Source organism: Elephantulus edwardii, unplaced genomic scaffold (genome assembly GCF_000299155.1).
Source record: "Elephantulus edwardii isolate Elephantulus edwardi_28Jun2011 unplaced genomic scaffold, EleEdw1.0 scaffold00438, whole genome shotgun sequence".
Lineage (NCBI taxonomy): Eukaryota > Metazoa > Chordata > Mammalia > Macroscelidea > Macroscelididae > Elephantulus > Elephantulus edwardii.
Genome location: NW_006400188.1, coordinates 894,130 through 915,880, shown reverse-complemented (window position 1 = coordinate 915,880; position 21,751 = coordinate 894,130). Strand labels below are relative to the sequence as shown.

General features: G+C 46.1%; 1 protein-coding gene across 1 annotated transcript in view; it reads right to left on the bottom strand.

The window, feature by feature from the left end:
* The window catches only part of INSR (insulin receptor), a 219,832-nt gene that overhangs the window by 10,299 nt on the left and 187,782 nt on the right, over positions 1-21,751 (bottom strand). The window contains exons 17-20 of the mRNA XM_006902677.1: positions 13,809-13,968; positions 7,683-7,785; positions 1,506-1,573; positions 584-828 (exon numbers count right to left, since the gene is read on the bottom strand). Coding sequence (XP_006902739.1) covers positions 584-828; positions 1,506-1,573; positions 7,683-7,785; positions 13,809-13,968 — 576 coding nt within the window. The remainder of the gene's footprint in view (positions 1-583; positions 829-1,505; positions 1,574-7,682; positions 7,786-13,808; positions 13,969-21,751) is intronic.

Sequence of the window (21,751 nt, the reverse complement as noted above, 5' to 3'; positions counted from 1 at the left end):
TATATTGACCTAGGTTTGAGTACTGGCCAGTACACCTCATATACATACAGCCACCACCCTTCTGTCAACAGAGGCCTGCATGTTGCTAGGAGGTTGAACAGGTTGCAACAGAGCTTCCAGACTATGACAGACTAGGAAGAAAGGTCTGGCAACTGACTTCCAAAACTCAGTCCATGAGAACCCTATGGACTGCCAGCTCCTAATTCATTATATGGTTGTGTTGTTGTGTGCTGTTGAGTCAGAACTGACCCACAGCTGACCCTGCAGCGGGCTTTCAGAGGCAGTTAATCCCACAGGAGAAGAGTGCTTATTCTTTCTTCAGAGCACCTGGTGGATTAGAACCGCAAACCTTTGGGTTGGCAGAGCAGCTGCTTACCACCAGGCCACCAGCGCTCCCTGGCTTGCCATGAGTTGGCAACCCACAACGGGCATCATACTGCAGAGCCTGACTTCAGAGAAGTGGGAGAAGGGTCTGCACCTTCAGGACGGCTGGGGCAGCGAAGGGCAAGGGAGTCACATCCCCGTATCCAGAGCAGGTGGCCCACGCTGCGGTTACTCGCGGGGCCTGGGGCCCAGGACTCACCACGTGATGGCAGGTGAACCCTTTCATGACCGAGGCCTCGTTGAGGAACTCGATGCGCTCGCGCAGGCTGGCAGACTCGTTGACGGTCTTCACGGCCACGCGGGTCTCAGCCTCGCCCTTGACGATGTCCCGGGCGTTGCCCTCGTACACCATGCCAAACGAGCCCTGGCCCAGCTCCCGCAGGAGCGCGATCTTCTCGCGGGGCACCTCCCACTCGTCGGGCACGTACACGGAACAGGGAAACACTGTCTTCACTTATTTAGAAAGCGTCCTCAGTGGGCCCCTGGGGGACCCCCTTCCCACTTCGCAGCCCTCCATCTGAGATGTCCCATCTGGGTCCAGCACACACTCATGCACTGACCCTTACTGTGCTCAAGTGAGGGCTGGGAGGCTCAAGAAGGGATTCTAATGGTCAGCAGTGCCTGGACCCTCCACCCTCTCCTTTTTTTTTCTCTTATTTCAGAGATCCAGCCCCAGTGGTGCTTCCGTGAGGTGTGGTTTCCGCAAAGCTCCTGGACAGTATATGGAATCAGCAGGTCACACTAGCATGAAGCCCCTTTAGGGGGCTATCCCTCATCCAGGTCAAAATAGTATAAAACCCCACCCACAGGGCTATCCCTCACCCTCTGTATCTATGTGTGGCTGAGCCATTGGCTTTGGTCCCTAGGCAATAGGGAAAGGACCACAGCGGAGGCTGAGGAGCGCTTGTGCCCTGGGGCTTAGCCTCTTTTACTGATGGACCAGGAGCACACCAAGCAAGCCTTAGTGCCCAGTTAGCCTGCTGGAGGCTACCCTGCTGAGGCCCCGGGCCTGCAGACAACAGGAATATGAGTGAGGCCATCATAAGCCACCCAGCCCTGGCTCAGCGGGCAGCTAAAAGCAGCCGCCGGATGGGGCAGGCAGGGGAAGGGCTGGTACTCACCATCACTGGCACTGAGGTACTCGGGATTTGAAGACGCATACAGCGGCCCCAGAGGCCCATCTGGCTGCCTGGATGGGAACACAAAGAGATACCTGGTTAGCTCCCTGGGAATGCTGGGGGAGGCAGCAAGCCTCCAGGAGACCAAAACTATAAGCGCTAAAACTAGTCTATGGACACCTCATATGCTGTGGGGGAGAACCATGGCCCCCAAAGCGGAGACCCTTCGCAGAAGCAGATCGCCAGACCTTTCATCTGAGTCACCTCTGACGGCATTTAGCAGTTGAGTGCTTCATTGTGAAAATAATCCAGGAACTCCAACCTAAAGCCAACAGAGACCTTTACTGGCAGACTGGAGACAGCCTAGGGCAGGGCCTTTTGCTTTAAGGGAAAACCCATCAAACCTCTATTCTGATGCACCAAACATGTGCCTTCACCCCTACTGTTTCTTACTGTTGTTAGGTGTCTTTGAGTGGACCACGACTCACGGCACCTTTAGGAATAACAGGTCAGGTGTCTTTGAGTGGACCACGACTCACGGCACCTTTAGGAATAACAGGTCTGAAGCTTTTCCTATCGTGTGCCATCCTCACAAGCTCTGATATGCTCCAGTCCATTGTTACATTGTCACTGTGTCACTTCCACCATGTTGAAGGTCTTCCTCTTTTCCGACCTTCCACCTTCCCCAGCATGCTGTCTTCTCCCAACAACTGGCTCTTCCTGACAACATGACCAAAGTCTGTGAGATGATGTTTCACCTTCCATGCCTCTGAGGAAAACCCTGGTCGCATTTTCTTTAAGACTGACTTAATCTGTTTTGCAGTCCATAGGATAGTCAGTACTCCATCTCTACAATTCACTAAAATTCAAAAGCATCACTTCTTCAGTCTTATTTCTTGCCCAACTTTCAGATGCAAAAAAAAACAACTGAAAATATCATGGCTTGCATGGGGCACACCTTATTCTTTAACTGGCTTCCTTGTTGTTCTTCAGCACTTTGGAGAAGTCCCTGACAGCAGATTTTCCAAGTGCAACATGTCTTTTGATTTCCAGGCTGCATGGCTGTTGATGGTGGATCCAAGTTGAACTCCGGACAACTTCAATCTTTTCTCCATCGATCACGATGTTGCCTACAGATCCAGTGGCGAGGGTGTTTGTTTTCTTGATGTTGAGATGGAATCCATATTGAAGGAGGTCGTCTTTGCAATGGCTTCAAATCTTCTTCACTTTCTGCAAGCGAGGTTGTGTCAGATGTGGAATGCAGGTCATTGATGAGTCTTCTTCCTTCAGTCCTGATGCCACATTCTTCTTCATATGGTCTAGTTTCTCAAATGATTTGCTCACCATACCTACTGAATAAGTATGGAGAAAGGACACAGCCCTGATGCACACTTTTCCTGAACCAATCAACCTCGTATCTCGTGGGCAATTAATACTTCTCCACACAGTATGTTCGTGTCTCCACTTCACTAACTCATTGGTGTCAAGTCAGAACTGACTCATACCTGACCCTTTAGTGGGTTTTCAGAGGCTGTAAATCACATGGGAGAAGACTGTCCATCTTTCTCCTTGAGAGCAGCTGGTGGATTCAAGCCAGCTGCCTTTGGGTTGACAGTACAACTCCTTAACCACTACGCCACGAACCTGGATTGTACAAGCTGTTAACATGCTCAGCTGCTGCTGAGAAAGGTTGGAGTGTGCCCAGAGGTGCTGCAGAAGAAAGACCTGGCAATTAACTTCTGGAAAGTCACTGAAAAATGGAGCACAGGTCTACGCTGATACACAGGAGGAGCTGATGAATACTTTTCATATCGTTTCTGTCCTTGCAAGCTTATATAATTTTTAACAATGGCCACATTTACCAAATGGCCTAAAAATTTCCTGAAAACGGAACAGTTGTTCCTCATAAGGTGCTGCTGGTGCATACGTATGTATGAGTAGTTGTTGTTGTTAGGCGCTGTTGAGTTGAGCATGACCCACAGCGACCCTGTGAACAACAGATCTGAACCCTGTCCTGTCCTGTGCTGTCCTCATGCTTCCTGACTCTTTATGCTTCTTTAAAAAAATCTATTGTTATTGTGTGTGTGTGTGTGTGTGTGTGTGTGTGTGTGTGTGCACCATCAAGTCGGATCTCACTGGTACAGGAGGAGATTGTCCCTCCTTCTCCAGCAGAGCATCTGGTGGATTCGAACCATGCACCTCTGGGATTGCTGGGCAGCTTCCTGCCACTAGGCCACCAGAGCTCCGTGACACTTTATGTTTTATGGACTATGCAAAGGCATCTGACTGTGTGGGTCATCACAAGTTATGACTAACATTTACTATTATGGCCGAGACTGAGAAGAACAGAAATTCTAAAGCATTTAGTTGATTGTGCTCATGCAAAACCTATACCTAGACCAAGAGGCTGTTGTGCGAACACAGCAAGAGACCATGATATGGTTTAAAATTAAGAATGGACAGTGTCAAGGTTGGATTCTCTATCCATATCTATTCAATCTGTATGCTGAGCAAATATTCAAGAAGCTGAACTCTACCAATTTTATGACATTAATTACAGTTCCCACATTGTGACAGCACCAGCACTCCTCCCATTCCTTCTCTGTGATTCTTACTTCCATTCATCCACCCAGCCTACCCTTTCTGACATTCTAAGCATTCTTCCTGAGGAAACACTCCTTTTAATCTTATCTGATTGCTTGTTCTCAGGATGATGCACCTCCTTGGTGGTACAGTTCATCTTACAAGCATATCTCTTGTTTGGCTGAAAGTGAGCCACAGTTTAGTTGAAAGCTCAGAGTTGGACTAAGGGCCACAGTCTCAGGGGTCCATCAGTCTCAGTGAAACCAACAATCCTGGCCATTTTTATGATTTTGAGTTTTTGTCACATTTTTCTTTCACTTTTTCCAGGCCTCCTCTATGTGATTCCTTACAGAGCATAACTGTTCCCTACGCAGCTTTGATTTTGCCGCTCTTCTTTGTTTAGGACAGGGAGAGGCCAACAGTTACACCTTAGACAGCTGCCTGTAGGCTTTTAAAACCCGTCACTTGTAGATGCTGTACTTGCCCTGCCCCCTCACTTGCTGTCAAGTCAATTGTGATTTCTAAGGACCTTATCCATGTCCGAGACGAACCGTGACCCACCGGGTTTTCAATCCCTGAGTTTTCAGTACCGAGTTGCCAGAACTTTCTTCCAAGGTTCCTCTGGATGGACCTGAACCTCCAACCTTTTTTATTAGTGGTGGAGCCGGCATTCATCATTTGAATGATTTGGACTTGGGCACACTCATCTCTGTTGTTATTGTGTGTCACTGAGCCTACTCTGATTTCTAGAATCCCCACGGAGCAGAACAAAACCATCTATCAGATTCGCAAGTCTCCCATCTTTACAAAAGCTGACTGCCACATCTTTCTTTCACCAAGGGGTTACAAAGGTTGACAAAAATTAGTGTTATATTCTATATTTCAGGTAAAAAATTGAAAGTCGTAATTTGGGGGAGATTAGAAAGTATTATGCTGAGTGAAGTATCTCTGACACATAAGGACAAATACTGCATAAGGCCACTATTGTGAAAGCAAGAGGTAAAGTAAGCAAGAGATGTAGTAATATGCAAAAGGCAAAGGAGAGAAGCGGGTCAAAAAAATGGGAAGGGGGAAATCACCAGGATAGCAGAGGTTAGTGAGTGGAGGAGGTGAAGTAATGGGAAAAGTTTGATGGGGGCTTGAAAGGACAGGGAGAAAATAAGCATGGAGCAATGGTGAGCAATTATATAAATGTGTATGGCTGTCCAGCCTGGTCCCGGCGCTATGGCCCCCACAAAAAAGGGCAGTGAGAAGAAGAAGGACAGTTCTGTCATCAATGACGTGGTGACCAGAGACGACACCTTCAACATTCACAAGCACATCCCTGGAGTGGGCTTTCAGAAGTGTCCACCATCACCCATCCAACTGTGTGACCCTATGATTAACCACTCCACCCCCTCCCCCATCCTCACCGCTCTGCCTCGACCCTACCCCCGCCTTGGATCTTTATATTCATCCCGCAATAATGGTTTTATGCAGTATTTGTCTTCATGGGACTGAGTTAGTTCACTCAGCATAATGCGCTCCAGTCCCTTCCAAGTGAGGCAGTAATTTACAAAAATCATTGCTCCTGCGTGCTGCATAGTATTGCATTGTGTGAATGTATCATAATTTCTTAATCCATCCTATTGTGGTTGGACATCTGGGCTGTTTCCCTGTTCTTGTGATGGTGAATAATGCAGGTATGAGCACTGGTGTGCAAGTCTCCATTTGAGCCTCAGTTCTCATTTTGCTCAGGGTATATTCCAACCAGTGTAATAGCTGGTTAATATGGAATTTCTATGTTTAGCTTTTTGAGGAAGTGTCAAACTGCCTTCCAGAGTGGTTGTACCATCTATGACAAAACCACCCTGAACATGTCCAATCTCTTCAGAGTGGTTGTATCATTTGATGGGTGCGTGGAGAGTGAAGGAAACGGGAAAAATTCAGTGTGAAAAACAACGTATTCAAACTTTATAAATAAATCTGTTTGGATTTTATTTTTTTAAAAAAGTGTGCACCTCAGGCACTCAAGGAGATCTGGATATTGCCAGGAAGGAGATGGGAACATCAGATGTTTGCATGGACACCAGGCTTAACAAAGCCAGCTGGGCCAAAGGAATAGGTAATGTCCCATACTATAACTGTGTATGATTGTCCAGAAAACGTAATGAGGACAAACGTCCCCCAAACAAACTGTACACACTGGCTACCTATGTACTTATCACCACTTTCAAAACTCTACACACTGCAATGCTCTGGACTGGACCACTGTTTATATATTTGGATTCAACGATAAATTAAGGGTTTTGAGATTTGGGGTTGTTTTCCAGAAAAAAAAAACACATGCTTATTTCCTCAGAGAATAGATAAATTAAAAACTGGCTGTCTAAAATGGGAGGACTAAGATATAAGGAGTAACACAGCATTGAAAAACAAGGAACTCATGAAATATTATTCAAAATGGGTGACCCTGGAGGACATTATGCTGAGTGAAATATCTCACTCACAAAAGGACAAATACTACATAGTGCCACCGTTGTAGAATGGGACAGACATCAGGGATGGGGTGAGACTGAGAAAAATTGGATAAATTATGTATATTGCATTGAAACAGATGAGGGAGAGAACAGTTCAATAGCAATATATGATTGGGTATTTTCATTATGACAAGAGTCCAGAATGAAGGTTGTGTAGTAGAGCATACTCGGGGAGGGGGGGGGGAGGTTGCATTGTATATCAGTGAAGTAATTTTTCTTTTACTTTTCAAAGAGAAAACCGAATGGGGCTGGGGGAGGAGTGGGACAGGAAGAAAAATGCAACAATGAATAAATGGAAACCCCAAATCTCTGTAAATGTTCATTTAAATAAATTAAAAAAATTAATAGTGGAAATAAAGGTATAAAGCTGCAAAAAATAATGCATATGAATGCTTGTATAAAACAAAGCACATGTACAAAATAAGACATATATGAATGATTCTACGCAAACCAATAAATTTTTTTTTTAAAGAAAAAAAAATCATTACACGAGGGGGCTGTTTTTCTCCCTTGGAGCAACTGTCGAAGTAGGGCTGCAGCTCTTTCTGTTAGGAACCCAGCTCATAACGGTACAGGCTACCAGGGTTCCCTGTGATTACAATTATGTAAACACAATTAACCACAACAAATGATTAGCTATTAAAATGAAGGGGGGGGAAATTCAAAGTAGAGAAAAAGGAGTGAGGTTGGCATTTTTATCAGAAGGAAGGTATATAGGTTAAAGTAGCAATAAATTGTCTTTTCTCTGTGCTGTTAAGTGATGAGTCAGTTTCAACCTACAGTGACCCTGACTGTCCCCTACAGTCACCTATGTGGCCATCATGCCTGGTAAAGGGTCAGTGAAAAGGAGAAAGCTCCCCAGACAGATGGGCTGGCAGAGTGGCAACGAGAACAGGCTCGGACAGCAGGTGTGTGAGGACGGCGCGGGTGGGCAGTGCTTCCTTCTGCCCTGCGTGGGGTCGCTATGGGTGGGAAGTGACTCAGCGGCGCCTATCAACCTGACAGCGATCTTTAGAGAGGTCACCAGGCCATTCTCCCACCACGGCCAGCATCTTTCCCAGAGGATCCCTGGACTCACCTCTTTCTCAGGAACAGATAAATACTCCCGATCACAATGCTGAAGAGAAAGACAAAGATGAGGGGTCCAATGATGATCTTGGCGATGTTCGATGGGACGTCCACTGGAACAGAAGAAGAAAAGGACAAGATTCACTATGTGTTCACTTGAGGAAGGATCTGCTTCACCTGGGTCTGTTCGCCTGCAAGCCTAGTATATGCCTGCTGTCCGCCTCTTCACCGGTCTCTCAGACATCTTTCCTTTGGCAATTCTAAAAAGACTCCTTGGGTGGCAGTCTGGGGAGGCTGTAAACCTAAAGGCCATGCCTCTCCAGTGGTTCAAATCCACCAGGAGCTCTGTAAGAGAAAAACAAACAGTCTCCTTTCATGCAATTTACAGCCTCTGAGACCTAAGGAGAGAGATCCCATGTTGTTATGTACCATGGAGTCAGAACTAATCCAGAGCTGACCCTCCAGTGGGTTTTCAGAAGCAGTAAATCTCATGGAAGGGGACTGTCCATCTTTCTTCCACAGAGAAGCTGGTGGATTTGAACAGCATGCCTTTGGGTTGGCGGCTCAACTCCTTACCCACAAGGCCACCAGGCCTTCCTTAATAGTTGGTGTTGTTACTGTGTTCCATTGAGTTACCTGCTACTCATAGCGACCTTATCATACAACAGCTCTGAACCCTGCGCTATCCTGAGCCAGTCTCACTGACTCCAATACGTCTACCCCCATTACCCTGTCACTGTGTCAATCCATCTCATTCAGGCTCTTTCTCTTTTGCACTCTCCCTCCACCTTTGCAAGTATCATGTCCTCTTCCAAGGACTGGTCGCTGCTGGCCATGTGCCCAAAGTATGTGAGATAGAGCTTCAAGATCCTAGACTCCAAGGAGAAAGTTGGTCTCACTCTCTCCAGGACAGACCTATTTGTTCTCTTGACAGTCAATGGTATGTTCAATATTCTTCTCTAGCACCATAACTCAAAGGCATTGATTCTTCTTCTGTCCCACTTAGTCTTTATCCAGCTTTCTGATGCATAGCAAGTAATTGCAAAGATCATGTTCCTGGATCAGGCACACCTTAGTCCCTAGACTGACATCATTACTCTTTAGCTCTCTGGAGAGGTCGTTGATAACAGACTCACCCAATATAATTCCCCTTTTGATTTCCGGACTGCTGGTGCCAAGAGTGTTGATTGTGGAGCTGAGCAAGTTCAAATTGTTAATAACCTCAATCACTTCATCTATCATTGTGCTGCCAGTTGGCCCAGTGATGAAAATCTTTGTCTTCTTGGTGGTGAGCTTCAACCCATATTGAAGACTGCAGTCCTTGACCTTCTGCAGCAAGTGCTTCAGGTCCTCCTCAGTTTCAGCAAGCAAGGTTGTATAATCTGCATGACGCAAGTTATTGATGAGTCTTTCTCCAATCCTGATGCCACATTTCTCCTCATAAAGCCTAGCCTCCTGAATGATCTGTTCCGCATACAGATTGGAAAGGTATGGAGATAGGACACAGCCCTGACTCATTCCTTTCCTGATTTTGAACCATGCAGTGTCTCCTTGCTCTGTTTTGAGGACTCCTTCCTGGTCCAAGTCTAGGTCTTGCATGAGCGTAGTCAAATATTCTGGAGTTCCCATTCTCCTCAAGGTTAGCCACAATTTGTTGTAATCCACACCGTCAAATGCCTTTGCATAGTTAGTGAAACACAGATAGACATTCCTCTGATACTCTCTGCATTGAGCCAAGAACCATCTGACACTGGCGATTATGTCTCTAGTACCACAGCTTCTTACAAATCTAGCTTCTATTTCTGGTTGTGTTTTCTGTCGATGGACTGCTCCAGTTGTTTCTGGATGATCTTCAGCAGGATTCTGCTAGTGTGTGAAATCGATGACAGTGTTCAATATTTTCCACACTCTCCTTGGGTTATTTTTTTTTTCTGGAATGGGAATATATTTCTAGATCTCTTCTAATCAGTCAAGTAGTTGTCCTCCAAATTTCTTGGCACAACCTGGTGAGCACACCCAGGGCAGCATATATTTGTCGAAATATGTCAATTGGTAGATATTCCATCAATTTCTGGGGCCTTATTTTTTGCTAATTCTGTCAGAGAAGCTTGACCTTCCCCCTTCATCACCATTGCATCTTGATCATATGTTGTTCCTTTTTTTACTCTCCCATCCCTCTTGGATCCTTATACTCATTCTACAATAATGGTTTTATACAATATTTATCCTTGTGGGACTGAGTTAGTTCACTCAGCATAATGCTCTCTAGTTCTTCCCAAGTTAGGTAATAAGTTACAAAATCATTGCTCCTAACTCAGTCCTACAAGGATAAATATTATATAAAACCATTATTGAATAATGAGTAAAGGATCCAGGAAGGGTGGGAGAGGCTTGAAGCAGAGGGATGTGGGTACTCAGGGGGCGGGGGTATTAATCATTGGATTATACAATTTGATGGGTGGGGTGGGTGAGGGAAATTGAAGGAATTTGTTCAAATTTGAGTTTTATAAATAAACTTAGTAGAGGGGGCGAAAAGGAGGGGAAATATCATTGTTCCTGTGTGCTGCATAGTATCCCATTGTGTGAATGTACAATAATTTCTCAATCCATTGTGGCTGGACATTTTGGTTGTTTCCATGTTCTTGCGAACATCAACACTGGTATACTAGATGTTGTTTCTTGAAATTTTCTGTGTCAGCCGATCCTTTTTGGTACAATAACTCTTTATATTCCTTCCATCTACTTTTAACGCTTCCTGGATCATTCAATATTCTGCTCACAGCATCCTTAATTATTGCAACTTGAGGCTTGAATTTGTTCTTCAGCTCCCTTGGCTTAAGAAATGCCAAGCGAGTTCAGAACTTTTGCTTTTCTGACTCCAACTCTTTGCACATTTCATTATAATACTTTGCTTTGTCTTCTCCCAGCTGCCCTTTGAAATCTTCTGTTTAGCTCCTTAACTTCCTACTTTCTTCCCTTTGCTTTGCTTTCTCAGCACTCTAGTGAAATGTTAAGAGTCTCTTCTGACATCGACCTCAGTCTTTGCTTCCTCTTCTGTCTTTGTAACGACCTTTTACATTCTTCTGGGATGATTTTCCCGGCAGAGCATCTGGTGGATTCGAACTGTGTGCCTCTGGGATTGTAGTTGCAGCTCCTTGCCACTAGGCCACCAGAGCTCCCCTTGGGATGATATTCTTGAAATCCTCCCATAGCTCATCTGGTCTTCGTTCAGTAGAGTTCAAGGCCTCGAATCTGTTCCTCAGATGGTTTTAAATTTAGGTGGCATAGACTCAAGGTCAAATTGTGGTTCTTAAAAAAACAAACCAAATTGTGGTTCTTGTGGTTTTGATTTAATCTTCTTTAGCTTTAGTTTGAACTTGCGTATGAGCAGTTGATGGTCTGTTCTTCAATCAGCATGTGGCCTAGTTTCCACAGCTGATATTGAGCTTCTCCAGTGATTCTTTGCACAGATGTAATCAATCTGATTCCTGTGCAGGTTTAATTAAAGAACCCAAAACTGCTGCCATGAAGTTGATTCTGAGCTGTGGTGACCCCAGGGGTGTTGGAGGAGTGCTGGGCTCCCAGAGCTTTCAAGGCTGATTATTCGACAGTAGATCACCTGGCATTTTTTTCAAAGGTGCTGCTGGTGGGACTCAAACTGCCCACCTTTTTTGGTGTTGTGGCCAGAGCAGGAACTGTGTGCACCTCCCAGGGAGTCAGATCTACTTTCATGCACTGAAAATGCCTCAGAACCAGATGGAATGATAGCCCCACACTGTGACAGAACAAAGTGCCACGGGGCTACTTGCTTGCTTGACAGCGGCTTTGACTATGTTCTGTGAGTTTCATCTCAGTGGAAAAGAGAAAAGTATTTTGTAAAACCACTGCGTTGTGGGCGTACTGGTTGCCAGCATGAGAAGCCAGCAAAATGAAAGAATGTGCATTTCCGCAAAACTCCTCTCGAAGCAGCTGAAAACATTAAGCAGCTTCCTCCAAAAAAAAAAAAGAAAAGAAAAGAAAAAGAAAGATTACTTGCGAGCTGAACTGTCTGTAGTCACAGACAAGCCGAGACTCAGGCTCTTCAAAGACTTGCCTGAGCGAGAACTCTCAACTTGTTAAAAGAACAGCTGACAGAAGGAACCAGCTACTGTCCCAAATGTTTCACCACTAACCAAAAGATTGGTAGTTCAAACCCACTGAGAGACACCTTGGACGAAAGGCCTGTGTGGTGGCAAAGGTTTATTGTTAAAGTGGCTTGGAGAGCCACATTGAGTCTGACTTTGCCATATGGATGGACAGGGATATATGAATAGGGTTTGTTAGTCTATCTATAAGGGTATTATTGGCTAGTCTCACCGCTAAACTAAGCAGAATCCGTGGCAGCTTGGAGAATCTGACCACGAGCAAAGCAGCAGCATATAACGTGTCCTCTAAGGCTAGGGCCTCAGACTAGCAGCCACAGTAGCACAGCGGAGAACCAAAGACCTGATGTGAGATGGAGCAGACCTTGGAACTGCTATGCCATTAAACCAGAGCCAAGAGCCTTTTGCCCAAGTCTGTTGGAGGGCTGAAAGAGAACTAATTAGCCAGACTGAGAGCTTTGTAATACTGGCCTAAAGTCACAAGGCTGAAACCTGAGGCTATTTAAGGAGGATAGTTAAGGAACTGTCCAGACAAAAATTATATTCTGTTACTAATCTGAATTATGGCCATTTGACTTCCATAATACGGTTCTGTGTGGTCTGTGAGCCACTGGAAAGGATTTCCGACTCAGCAAAGCATTAAGATTGTTGTTGAGATGAGTAGAAAGTGGTATGGAAGACATGTCTGACCTTGTGGGAATTGGTTGTGTTGCTGATGTTGTTAACAGGGCCAGTTCCACCTTGTGAAGCGCATAAAGGTCAGCTGTGGCACGTCCTGTGCAGCCTTTGCGGTTTGTTGTTTTGTTTTTGTTTGTGTGTGTGTGTGTGTGTGTGTGTTTTGCTTTATTTTTTTTTTAAACAGCCTGGAAATCTGCTTCTGTCTCTACAGAGCAGTCCTACTTGGCACACACTGGGCCGCCATAAGTTAGACTGCATGTACAAGTCACTGGTTTGGGGTTTTGTTGGGTTTTTTGTTGTTGTTTATTTGAATCAAGAAGGATGGTACTCAGAGGGATCTCAGTTCAAATAATAGGCTGTGGAAGCTCAGAGAGGGGAAGGGTCTTGACCAAGGCTCAAGGACAGAACAGGGATTCGTACCTGAACCACTTAGTGAGCGCTGACTGGCCCAAACCACCTTCAAAGAGGACCCTGTCCTGAGGAACCCGACCCTCCTGCTCCACAGCAGTGTGCCTCAGACAGCCCCCCAGCACACAGACTGCCTCCAGAAGCAGTGGGAACACAGTAGGGGGACAAATGACCAAGAGGAGAGAAATGGCAACCACCCGGTCATGCGTCGTGGACCCCCTGCTTCCTTCCCTAGGCTGGAGCGATTTCAGCGGCTGGAACTGAGGGGTCCCTAAAGATGGGGCACAGGGGTAAGATCTGAGACTCGCTGCCCCTCCTCTCTCACTTCTGAGAGCCTCGATTTGCCCCATCCTCAGATTTCAGAGTCTGAGTGAGGAGAGTGAGGTACCCAGGATACCAACCTGGAGGGGTTGGGGAAGTAGGTGCAGGGATGGCGCCTCTCTGCAACCCTGTGCCTCGCACACCAGTTCCAGTCCAGACCCTGATCTGAACTACCCCTGCAAGACTCACCTCCCACTGTGCTCCCCCAGAACCCCCAGCATGAGCAGTTTTCTGCCTCTGAAAACCCATCAGGGAGTCAGCTCTGGGTCGATTCTGACTAGATGGCAAACAACAACAACAACGTAACAGGAGACAAATTGCAATTCAGTGAGCCTGAGCTGGTTCTAAAAGCATCCTGAAAGTATTCCAGGGTCAATTTCCTTGTGACATCTATGATGTCACCAAAACCTCTGTACTGTCTTTCTTGGTGGTGTAAAGGGGGTAGGCGGATTCTGTCATTACTCCCATGGGCAGAGGGGGTACAGGGTCAGGGAAGACAGTGGCTAAGGTCAGGGACTGGTAATCTCCAAACTTCCCAACTCATTTCAGCTCAAACACAGGCCAACCTTGTTGCCATGGAGACTTACAGTAATCTGTCACATAGAAGTAGGTGGGTTCGGTCCAGGAGCCATTGCCCGCCAGGGAGGTGGCCCGCACACGCACGCTATAGTTGCCTGGGGGCAGCCCTCGCAGTCGGCAGCCCCGTTCTGCAGCAAAATGCCTCCTGGAAACACAGAGGTGGAGCTCCTAAAAGACAAGGTGGAGAGGGTGTGAGAACGCTGCCAGTTCTGGACCTGTCTTGGGGTGCCCTTCCCAGGTGGGACCACGTCAGATCATGCTGTGGGGGAAGGGAGTCACTACTTCAGTGACAAAAGTCCGACTTCCTGAGCCAACAGCTCAGTTTGGCCTACTGTTGTCGTTGTGTACTACTGAGTCGGAACCAACCCCAGCTGACCCCACAGAATGGTGATGAAGGAGGAAGTTCAAGCTACTCTGAAGGAATTGGCAAAAAAAACAGGCCTCAGGAATTGATGGCAAACCAATTGACATAGTTCAACAAACAAATGCAGCTCTGGACGTGCTCACCAGGCTGTGCCAAGACATCTGGAGGACAACCACGTGGAAGAGATCCATATTTATTCCCATTCCAAAAATAGTCAACCCGAGCCTTTCTACGAAGATGGTGCCAAAAGTGAAAAAGGAAGCCTCTGGCCCGCCCAAAACTGAAGCCAAATCAAAGGCATTAAAGGGCAAGAAGGGATCCTGAAGGGCGTCCACAGCCAAAAAAGAAAAAAAGAAGATCTGCACATCACCCACCTTCCCGTGGCCTAAGATGCTGAGACTCCGAGGGCAGCCCAAACACCCCTAGAAGAGCACCCCCGGGAGAAACAAGCGTGACCACTATGCCATCATCAAATTTTCCCTGAACACTGAGTCAGCCATGAAGAAGATAGACGATAACAACACACTTGTGTTCATTGTGGATGTCAAGGCCAACAAGCACCACATCAAACAAGCTATAAAGAAGTTCTATGACATTGATGTGGCCAAGGTCAACACTTTGATTAGGCCTGATGGAGAGAAGAAGGCCTGTGTTTGACTTGCTCCTGATTATGATGCTTTGGATGTTGCCAACAAAATCGGGATCATCTAAACTGAGTCCAGCGGGCTAATTCTAAATGCAAATTCTTCTCACCATAAGAGAGAAAAAAAATCAGCAACACGATAAGAGTGTGGAAATTATTGAACACTATCACTAATATTATATTGGTGTGCTGGTTTTTTTGTTTTTGTTTTTCTTTTTTTTTCATTTAAGCCTCTTGTTTAGAATCAATACAGCATCATGGAGGGCCTTTGTATTTAAAAGTGATTATTATGTTTTGGAGGAATATTCTTCTAAGTGGTACAGCACTCTTCTGTTAATTTGCTGTACTGAGGTAACCTGAGGTTGCTGTGATGCTGAACCTTGTGCCACTGGGGTGTCAAATGCCATAACGGTTATGCTTAGTGGATAGTGTTTGGTGCAGCTCCCAGTGTAAGACAGGTTTAGACGCAGGAGTGGCATCCACTTCCTAAACAACGTGCCTCTGGAAACTCTATGAACTTTGAGAAATGATGATAGTTACAGAAAGGCTTCAGGTCTTTTTTTTTAGGCTTCAGGTCTTTTGTTCATAGGGTCGCTATGAGTCATTCTCAACTCCAAGGCAATCAACAACAACATCACTAATATCACACACAAGCCAAATCCTGCTGAAGATTATCCAAAAACAACTGGAACAGTACATTGACAGAGAACTATCAGAAATACAAGCTGGATTTAGAAGAGGTCGTGGCACTGGGGACATCATTGCCAATGTTAGATGGATCTTGGCTGAGAGCAAAGAGAACCACAGGAATGTCTATCTGTGTTTCTAATGATTTGACAGCACCTAACAAGAAGAACAACAACTGAATGGGAAGAGACTCCCTGTCTTTCTCCTGCAGTGCAACTGGGGGATTTGAAGCATGTGCCATTGGGTTGGCAGCATAAGTATTTACCACTAGGTAATCACCCTTTACCACCAAAGCTCCCTCCAGTTTGGCCTAGATGGTTTCATTTCATTCTTACAGCAGCTCTGGGCCGTAGGTACTGTAATCTTCATCTCAAATACCATCGAGTCAGCCCTTATTGCTGGTGACCCCACGCACACTGGAAGGAGACACTGCCCAGTCCTGCATCCTCCTGAGTCACCCCCATGATCGGGTGAGGATCAGATCCACAGCTGGTTCTGATCTTCCCAGGGGTGCTTTGGAAGCAAGTCCCAGAGAACTACTTTTAAAAAGAAATGCTGCTGCAAACCTTATGGAGCAAACCATCATCTCTTTTGAGACCAGAACTAGATAGACGGTGCCCGGTTAGCACTACTGGCCATTCTCATCAGGGCCTCCATACACAGACCTTGAGAGAATGGGAGAAAAACGTGGACCAGAATGGAAATTCTTAAACTCAGACTTACTAGACCAGCTGAGGTGGTCCACAGACTGCCATCCCGGAGACAGTGAACCAAAACCACCTCCCTGAGGTCATTGTCTCTTCATTCTGTTTTTTAATGAACAGACTGGCTTATAAAAGAAAACACCGTGCCCACGGGTACGATGCCCCTTTAGAAGCTCATCTCTGGGAGACCAAAGGTCAACAATTACTCCTAAGTGAAGGTGAAAGAGCCAGGTGGTGGGAGGTGAACCAGACGACTGGGAACAGCCAGAATGGAATGCATGGGGATGGTGACACATTGAGGGAAAAGCAACCAATGTCACTAAACAAATCTGTGTTGTCCCTTCGTCATAGCTGTTGTATTGACTGCCACTGACGGTGACCCGGGAACAGCCGGTCCACACCGTGCCCTATCCCGTGCCGTCCTCACAATCTCCGCTGAGCTCAAGCCCATTGCTGCGGTCACTGTGCATCTATCTCATTGAGAGTCTTCTTCTCTTTCGCTGACCCTCCTTCTCCAAGCACTGGCATATTCTGACAGCATGCCCATAGTATCTGAGATCAAGTCTCCCTAAAATTGCCTACAAAGAACATCCTGGCTGCACTTCCTCTAAGACAGATTCACTCTTCGGCAACACAACTCAAAGGCATCAATTCTTCCATCTTCCTTCTTTATTGTCCATCTCTCAGGTCCACAGGAAGTGAATGAAAGTGTCATGCTGTGGGTCAGGCTTACCTTAGTCTTCAAACTGATATCCTTGCTCTTTAGGACTTTGGAGAGGTTCTTGACAGTAGATTGACTGAGTGCAACATGTCTTTTGATTTCTTGACAGTGGCTCCTGATTTGCATAGTAAGCATTAAATGAGAAACGAGGTCGGCACAGGATAGAGCAGGGTTTAGGGCTGTTGTACATAGGGTCTCTCTGGGTAGCAGGTGACTCGACGGCACATAGACAACAACAACTGTACTGTGTAAACTTTCTCAAAAAACACAAGAAAATATTATTTAAAAGAAAAGGAAAGGGCAAATCCTGGGGTCACAGCATTCTCTGGCACAGAGTCCCTAAGAGTTGGAGTCAACTTGACAGCAATCGGTTTGGTTTGGGTTTTCCTTCTTATGCTGCCTTTTGATGTTGTTTTTAAAACGTCATCATTAGATGTCATCTGTGTTATACGATGACACAACTCTGCTTGCTGAAACTGAGGCGGTCCTGAAGTGCTTGCTGCAGGTCAAGGACTGCAGCCTCTAATATGGATTGAGGCTCAATGTCAGGAAAACAAATATTCTCACCACTGGACAAATTGGCAGCATAAGGATGGATGGTGAAGGGATTGAGATTGTTCACAGTTTTAGTTTGCTTGGCTACACAGTCAACATTCTTGGAACCAGCAGCCAGTACATCAAGAGATGAATTGCATTGGGAAAGTGGGCTGTGAGTGACCTCTTAAGAGTGCTGAAGAGCAACGATGTCAGGCTGGAGACTAAGGTGCGCCCGATCCAGGCTATAGTCTTTGCAATTACATGCATTGGAGAGCTGGACAGTGAATGGGAATGATAGAAAGAGAATTGATGCCTTTGAGCTGTGGCGCTGGAGAAGAGTGTGGAATATACCATGGACTGCTAGGAGAACAAACAGGTTTGTCCTGGAGAGGGTGAAGGCAGAATGCTCCTTGGAGTCAAGGATTCTGAGCCTTCATCTGACATACTTTGGGCATGTTGCAAGTAGGGACAGGTCCCTGGAGAGGGACATCATGTTTGGGAGAGTGGAGGGATGGCACAGGAGAGGAAGACCCTTGGTGAGATGGATCGATTCTGTGAGTGGAGCAGTGGAAATGAGTGTGTTTGAGACAGCAAGGTTGGCACAGGATAGAACGGCGTTTAGGGCTCTTGTATATGGGGTTGCTATGAGTTGCAAGCAACTAGATGGCACATAACAACCACAACATCATCATCATTAGATTCCACCTGCGTATCACCATGTGCTGCAGCTCTGCTCACAATCACTAAAAGAGAAAAAGTCAGGTGTCCAGATGGGTCAGCTGTGAGTTGGTTCTGGCACACAACAACAACAACAACAATAATTTAAAAAAAAAAAAAAAACCAAAACACATATACAAGCAGGATTGGGATTCACCTCATTTTAAAATGCAACATGTCAGGAAGAGAAGAGAGAAAACAAGGAGCAAGTGATAAGCCCAGAGCTTATTAGGAGAGGCACGAGGTTCGCTGGAAAACAGAACTCTGAAACCTGCCAGCACCAGCCTACAGTTCCGAAAACTTTCCCAAACAGATCCGGAGCTGTATCAGAGGAAGCAGGGACGTGGACTGGTGGGAGGGGGTGGATTCTTGATAGGGGTGTGGAGGAGGAAGAAACATTACCAACTCCAGACCCATTATGTGATGGGAACAGCCGGCAAACAACCTGATGGGGGGTGGGGTTAGAGAAGGTGGGGAGGCAGGGGGTTGGAGGGACTCCTGTCCACAGACCCGCCCTTCCAAGTACTGGGAGTCACCCCACACAGAGGAACAAACACCCAAACACAGAAACTGAAGGTAGCTGCTCTCTGGGACAGAGGGAAACAGCAGACCAGGGGACCAGGAAGGGGCCGTGCAGAGGGAGCAGAAAGTGTGGAGAGCCAAACCAAACAGGTCCAACCCCGATCAAAGGTGAGGGTGCCAAACATGCAAATGCTTATGCAAACACAAAGAAAAAAAAAATAGAAAAGAGTAAGGTTATAAGCCAGGACACAGATGGGTCCAGAAAACATCATGCGAGTACAGGAAGTCAGGTTCAAAGGATCAAGACTGTACGATCTCATGTCTATAAAATCTCTACACCAGCAAAGACACAGATCCCCAAGGTGGATTTGCGGTTACAATTTTTATAAAAGCTGATTTCCAGGACTTCTCTTCCACAGCACCACTGGCTGGTTTTGAACCTTTCGGTTAACAGATTTTAATGCGTGCTGCTTTGTGCCACCTGTTGTTGTTGTTAGGTGCCATCGAGCTGACCCTCCACCAGTTTTTCATTGGCTATAAATCATATAGAAGGAAATTGTCCATATGACTCCCTCTTGGGGCAATTGGTGGATTTGAACCACCTGTCTGTGGATTCAACTCCTTACCCATTCATTAGGTCACCCAAGCTCCCTGTGGCACCACATTTTTGTTGTTGTTGGGTGCTGTCAAGTTGAGTTTGACTCATGGTGACCTGACTATGAACAAAAGATCTAAACTCTGCTTCACCCTGTGTCCTCCTCATCCTGTGACACGCCTGAGCCCATTGCTGCAGTCACTGTGTTCACCCATCTCTTAGTAAAGAGTCTTTCTCTCTTTTACTACCTAACTTGGGAGGCACTGGACAGCATTACGCTGAGTGAACTCACTCAGTTCCACAAGGCTAAATATTGTATAGACCGTTACTACAGAATGAGTACAGGATCCAGGAGGGGTGGGAGAGGCTGGAAGCAGAGGGATGTGGATGTACAGGGGGAAGAGGGGATTAATCATTAGGTTGTAGAGTTTGATGGGTGGGGGGCGTGAGGGAAATGGAAGGAATTTGTTTGAATTTATAGAATAAACTAGTAAAAAATAAATAAACTAGTGGGGGGGAAAAGTCTTCCTCTCTTACCGATTCTAACTTTCCAAGTATAATGCCCCTTTCCAAGGAATAGCTTCTTCTAGCAACAGGCCCAAAGCATGCAAGATGAAGTTTGGAAACTCTTCGCCTTGAAAGAACACTCTGGCTGCACTTTTTCCAAAACATATCTATTTGTTCTTTGGACAGTCCATGGGATATTGAGTAATCTTCTCCAACTCCACAGATCAAAGGCATCTGTTCTTCTTTAGTCATCCTTATTCACTGTCCAACTCTCAGATGCACATCTAATGATTGAAAAGACCATAGCCCAAATTAGGTGCACCTTAGTCCTCAGGAAAACATCATTGCTCCTCAGTAAACTGAAGAGACTTCTGAGTACAGGCTTCCCCAATGCAGTATCGTGCTGTTGCTTATTGGTCCAGTGGTGAGGATTTCTGTGGTCTTGATGTTGAGATGCAGTGCATGTTGAAGGCTGTAGGCTTTGATCTTCTGCAGCAAGTTCTTCCAAGTTTCCCTCACATTCAGCAAGCAAAGTTGTGTCTTCTGCTTAATGCAGGTTATCGATTAGTCTTCCTCTGACCCAGATGCCAGGTCTGATACCTGATGGTATCACTACACTGACCGGCACCACCTAGGAGCCTTCATTTGCGCGTATTCTTACTAAGAGCAGTCCTGGCGGCATAATGGTTAAGCGCTCTGCTGCTGACTGAGAGGTAGGCGGATTGAATCTTCCTGACGGCTCCGGGGAAGGAAAGTCCTGTTTTGGTAAAGAGGACAGCTAAGCACTGGGGCAGTTCTATCCTGTCCTGTGCTGTTGCAAAATTGACTCCAAAAGCATCCAACAACAATAAACAAGTAAATGACAAGATGAGAAAAGATTCAAAAATCCCCGAGATCCTGAGGCAACAGGTATGAACAAAGTCAGGGAAAGTGGTGATATCTTCACCAGACAAAGACATCCAAGGGCAAGACGGCGGGGTGCAGGTGCTGGGGGACAGAGGGTAAGACTCGGAGAGGGAGAAGATTCTGTCTACTGAATTAGTCAACAATTTTTTAAAGCCACCTTCCAATGAACGGAAATCCAAAGTCTCTGTAAATTTTCATTAAAATTAATACTACTAACAAAGAAAACAAACTAAAAAAAAAAACCAAACCAAATACCCACCTTCCACCAAATATTGGTGAGAGTCTGGGGAAAAATCATACCCCCTAATAGTACACACAGGATTGTTTCAAGTTTTATGTTATTTTCGTTATTTATGAACCACTGCTGGATGAGAAGAGTGGGAGAAGGGTCTGGTCTCGCCTGTGAACAGGGCCTCTGACAGCTCTCAGTCTCCCCTCACTGCCTCTTGGACGGCTCTGGCTGTGGGGGGCAGAGGCTGCGGTGGGGGCTCCTGTCAGGGATTCTTGGCTTGCTGGACTCAGAAGGTAGGTGAACTACAGGCAGCTGGAAAAGGTAGGGTAAGGGCTGGTGTTAGGGCTGAGGGTTAGGACTGGGGTTAAGATCAAGGATAGATCAGGGTCACGGTCAAAGGCTGAGATTAGGGGTTAGGGTTAAAGGTTGGAGTTGGGGTTAAAGTCATGGTTTGATGACGGGTAGAGTTAGGGGTTTAGGGATCAAGATTTAGGGCTGCACTGGGGATCGGATTAGGGCTAGAGGCTGGTATAAGACTGGGATTAGGATTAGGGGTTGGAATGGGGACTAAGGTTAGGAGTTGAGACTGATTCAGAGTAAAGTCTGAGACTGGGTTAGGATTACACTCAATGCCATTTTTTCAGCGGTAGATGGTTAATTCTTTCCCCTGAGGAGCCGCTGGGTGGGTTCAAACCCTTAACCTTTTGGTTAACAGACAAGCATTTAATTGTCATGCTTCCAGGGCCCCTTCCTGACTGCTCTGTCCAGGTTGTTGTTGTTGTTGTTAAGTGCCGTCGAGTCGCAGGCGACTCATAG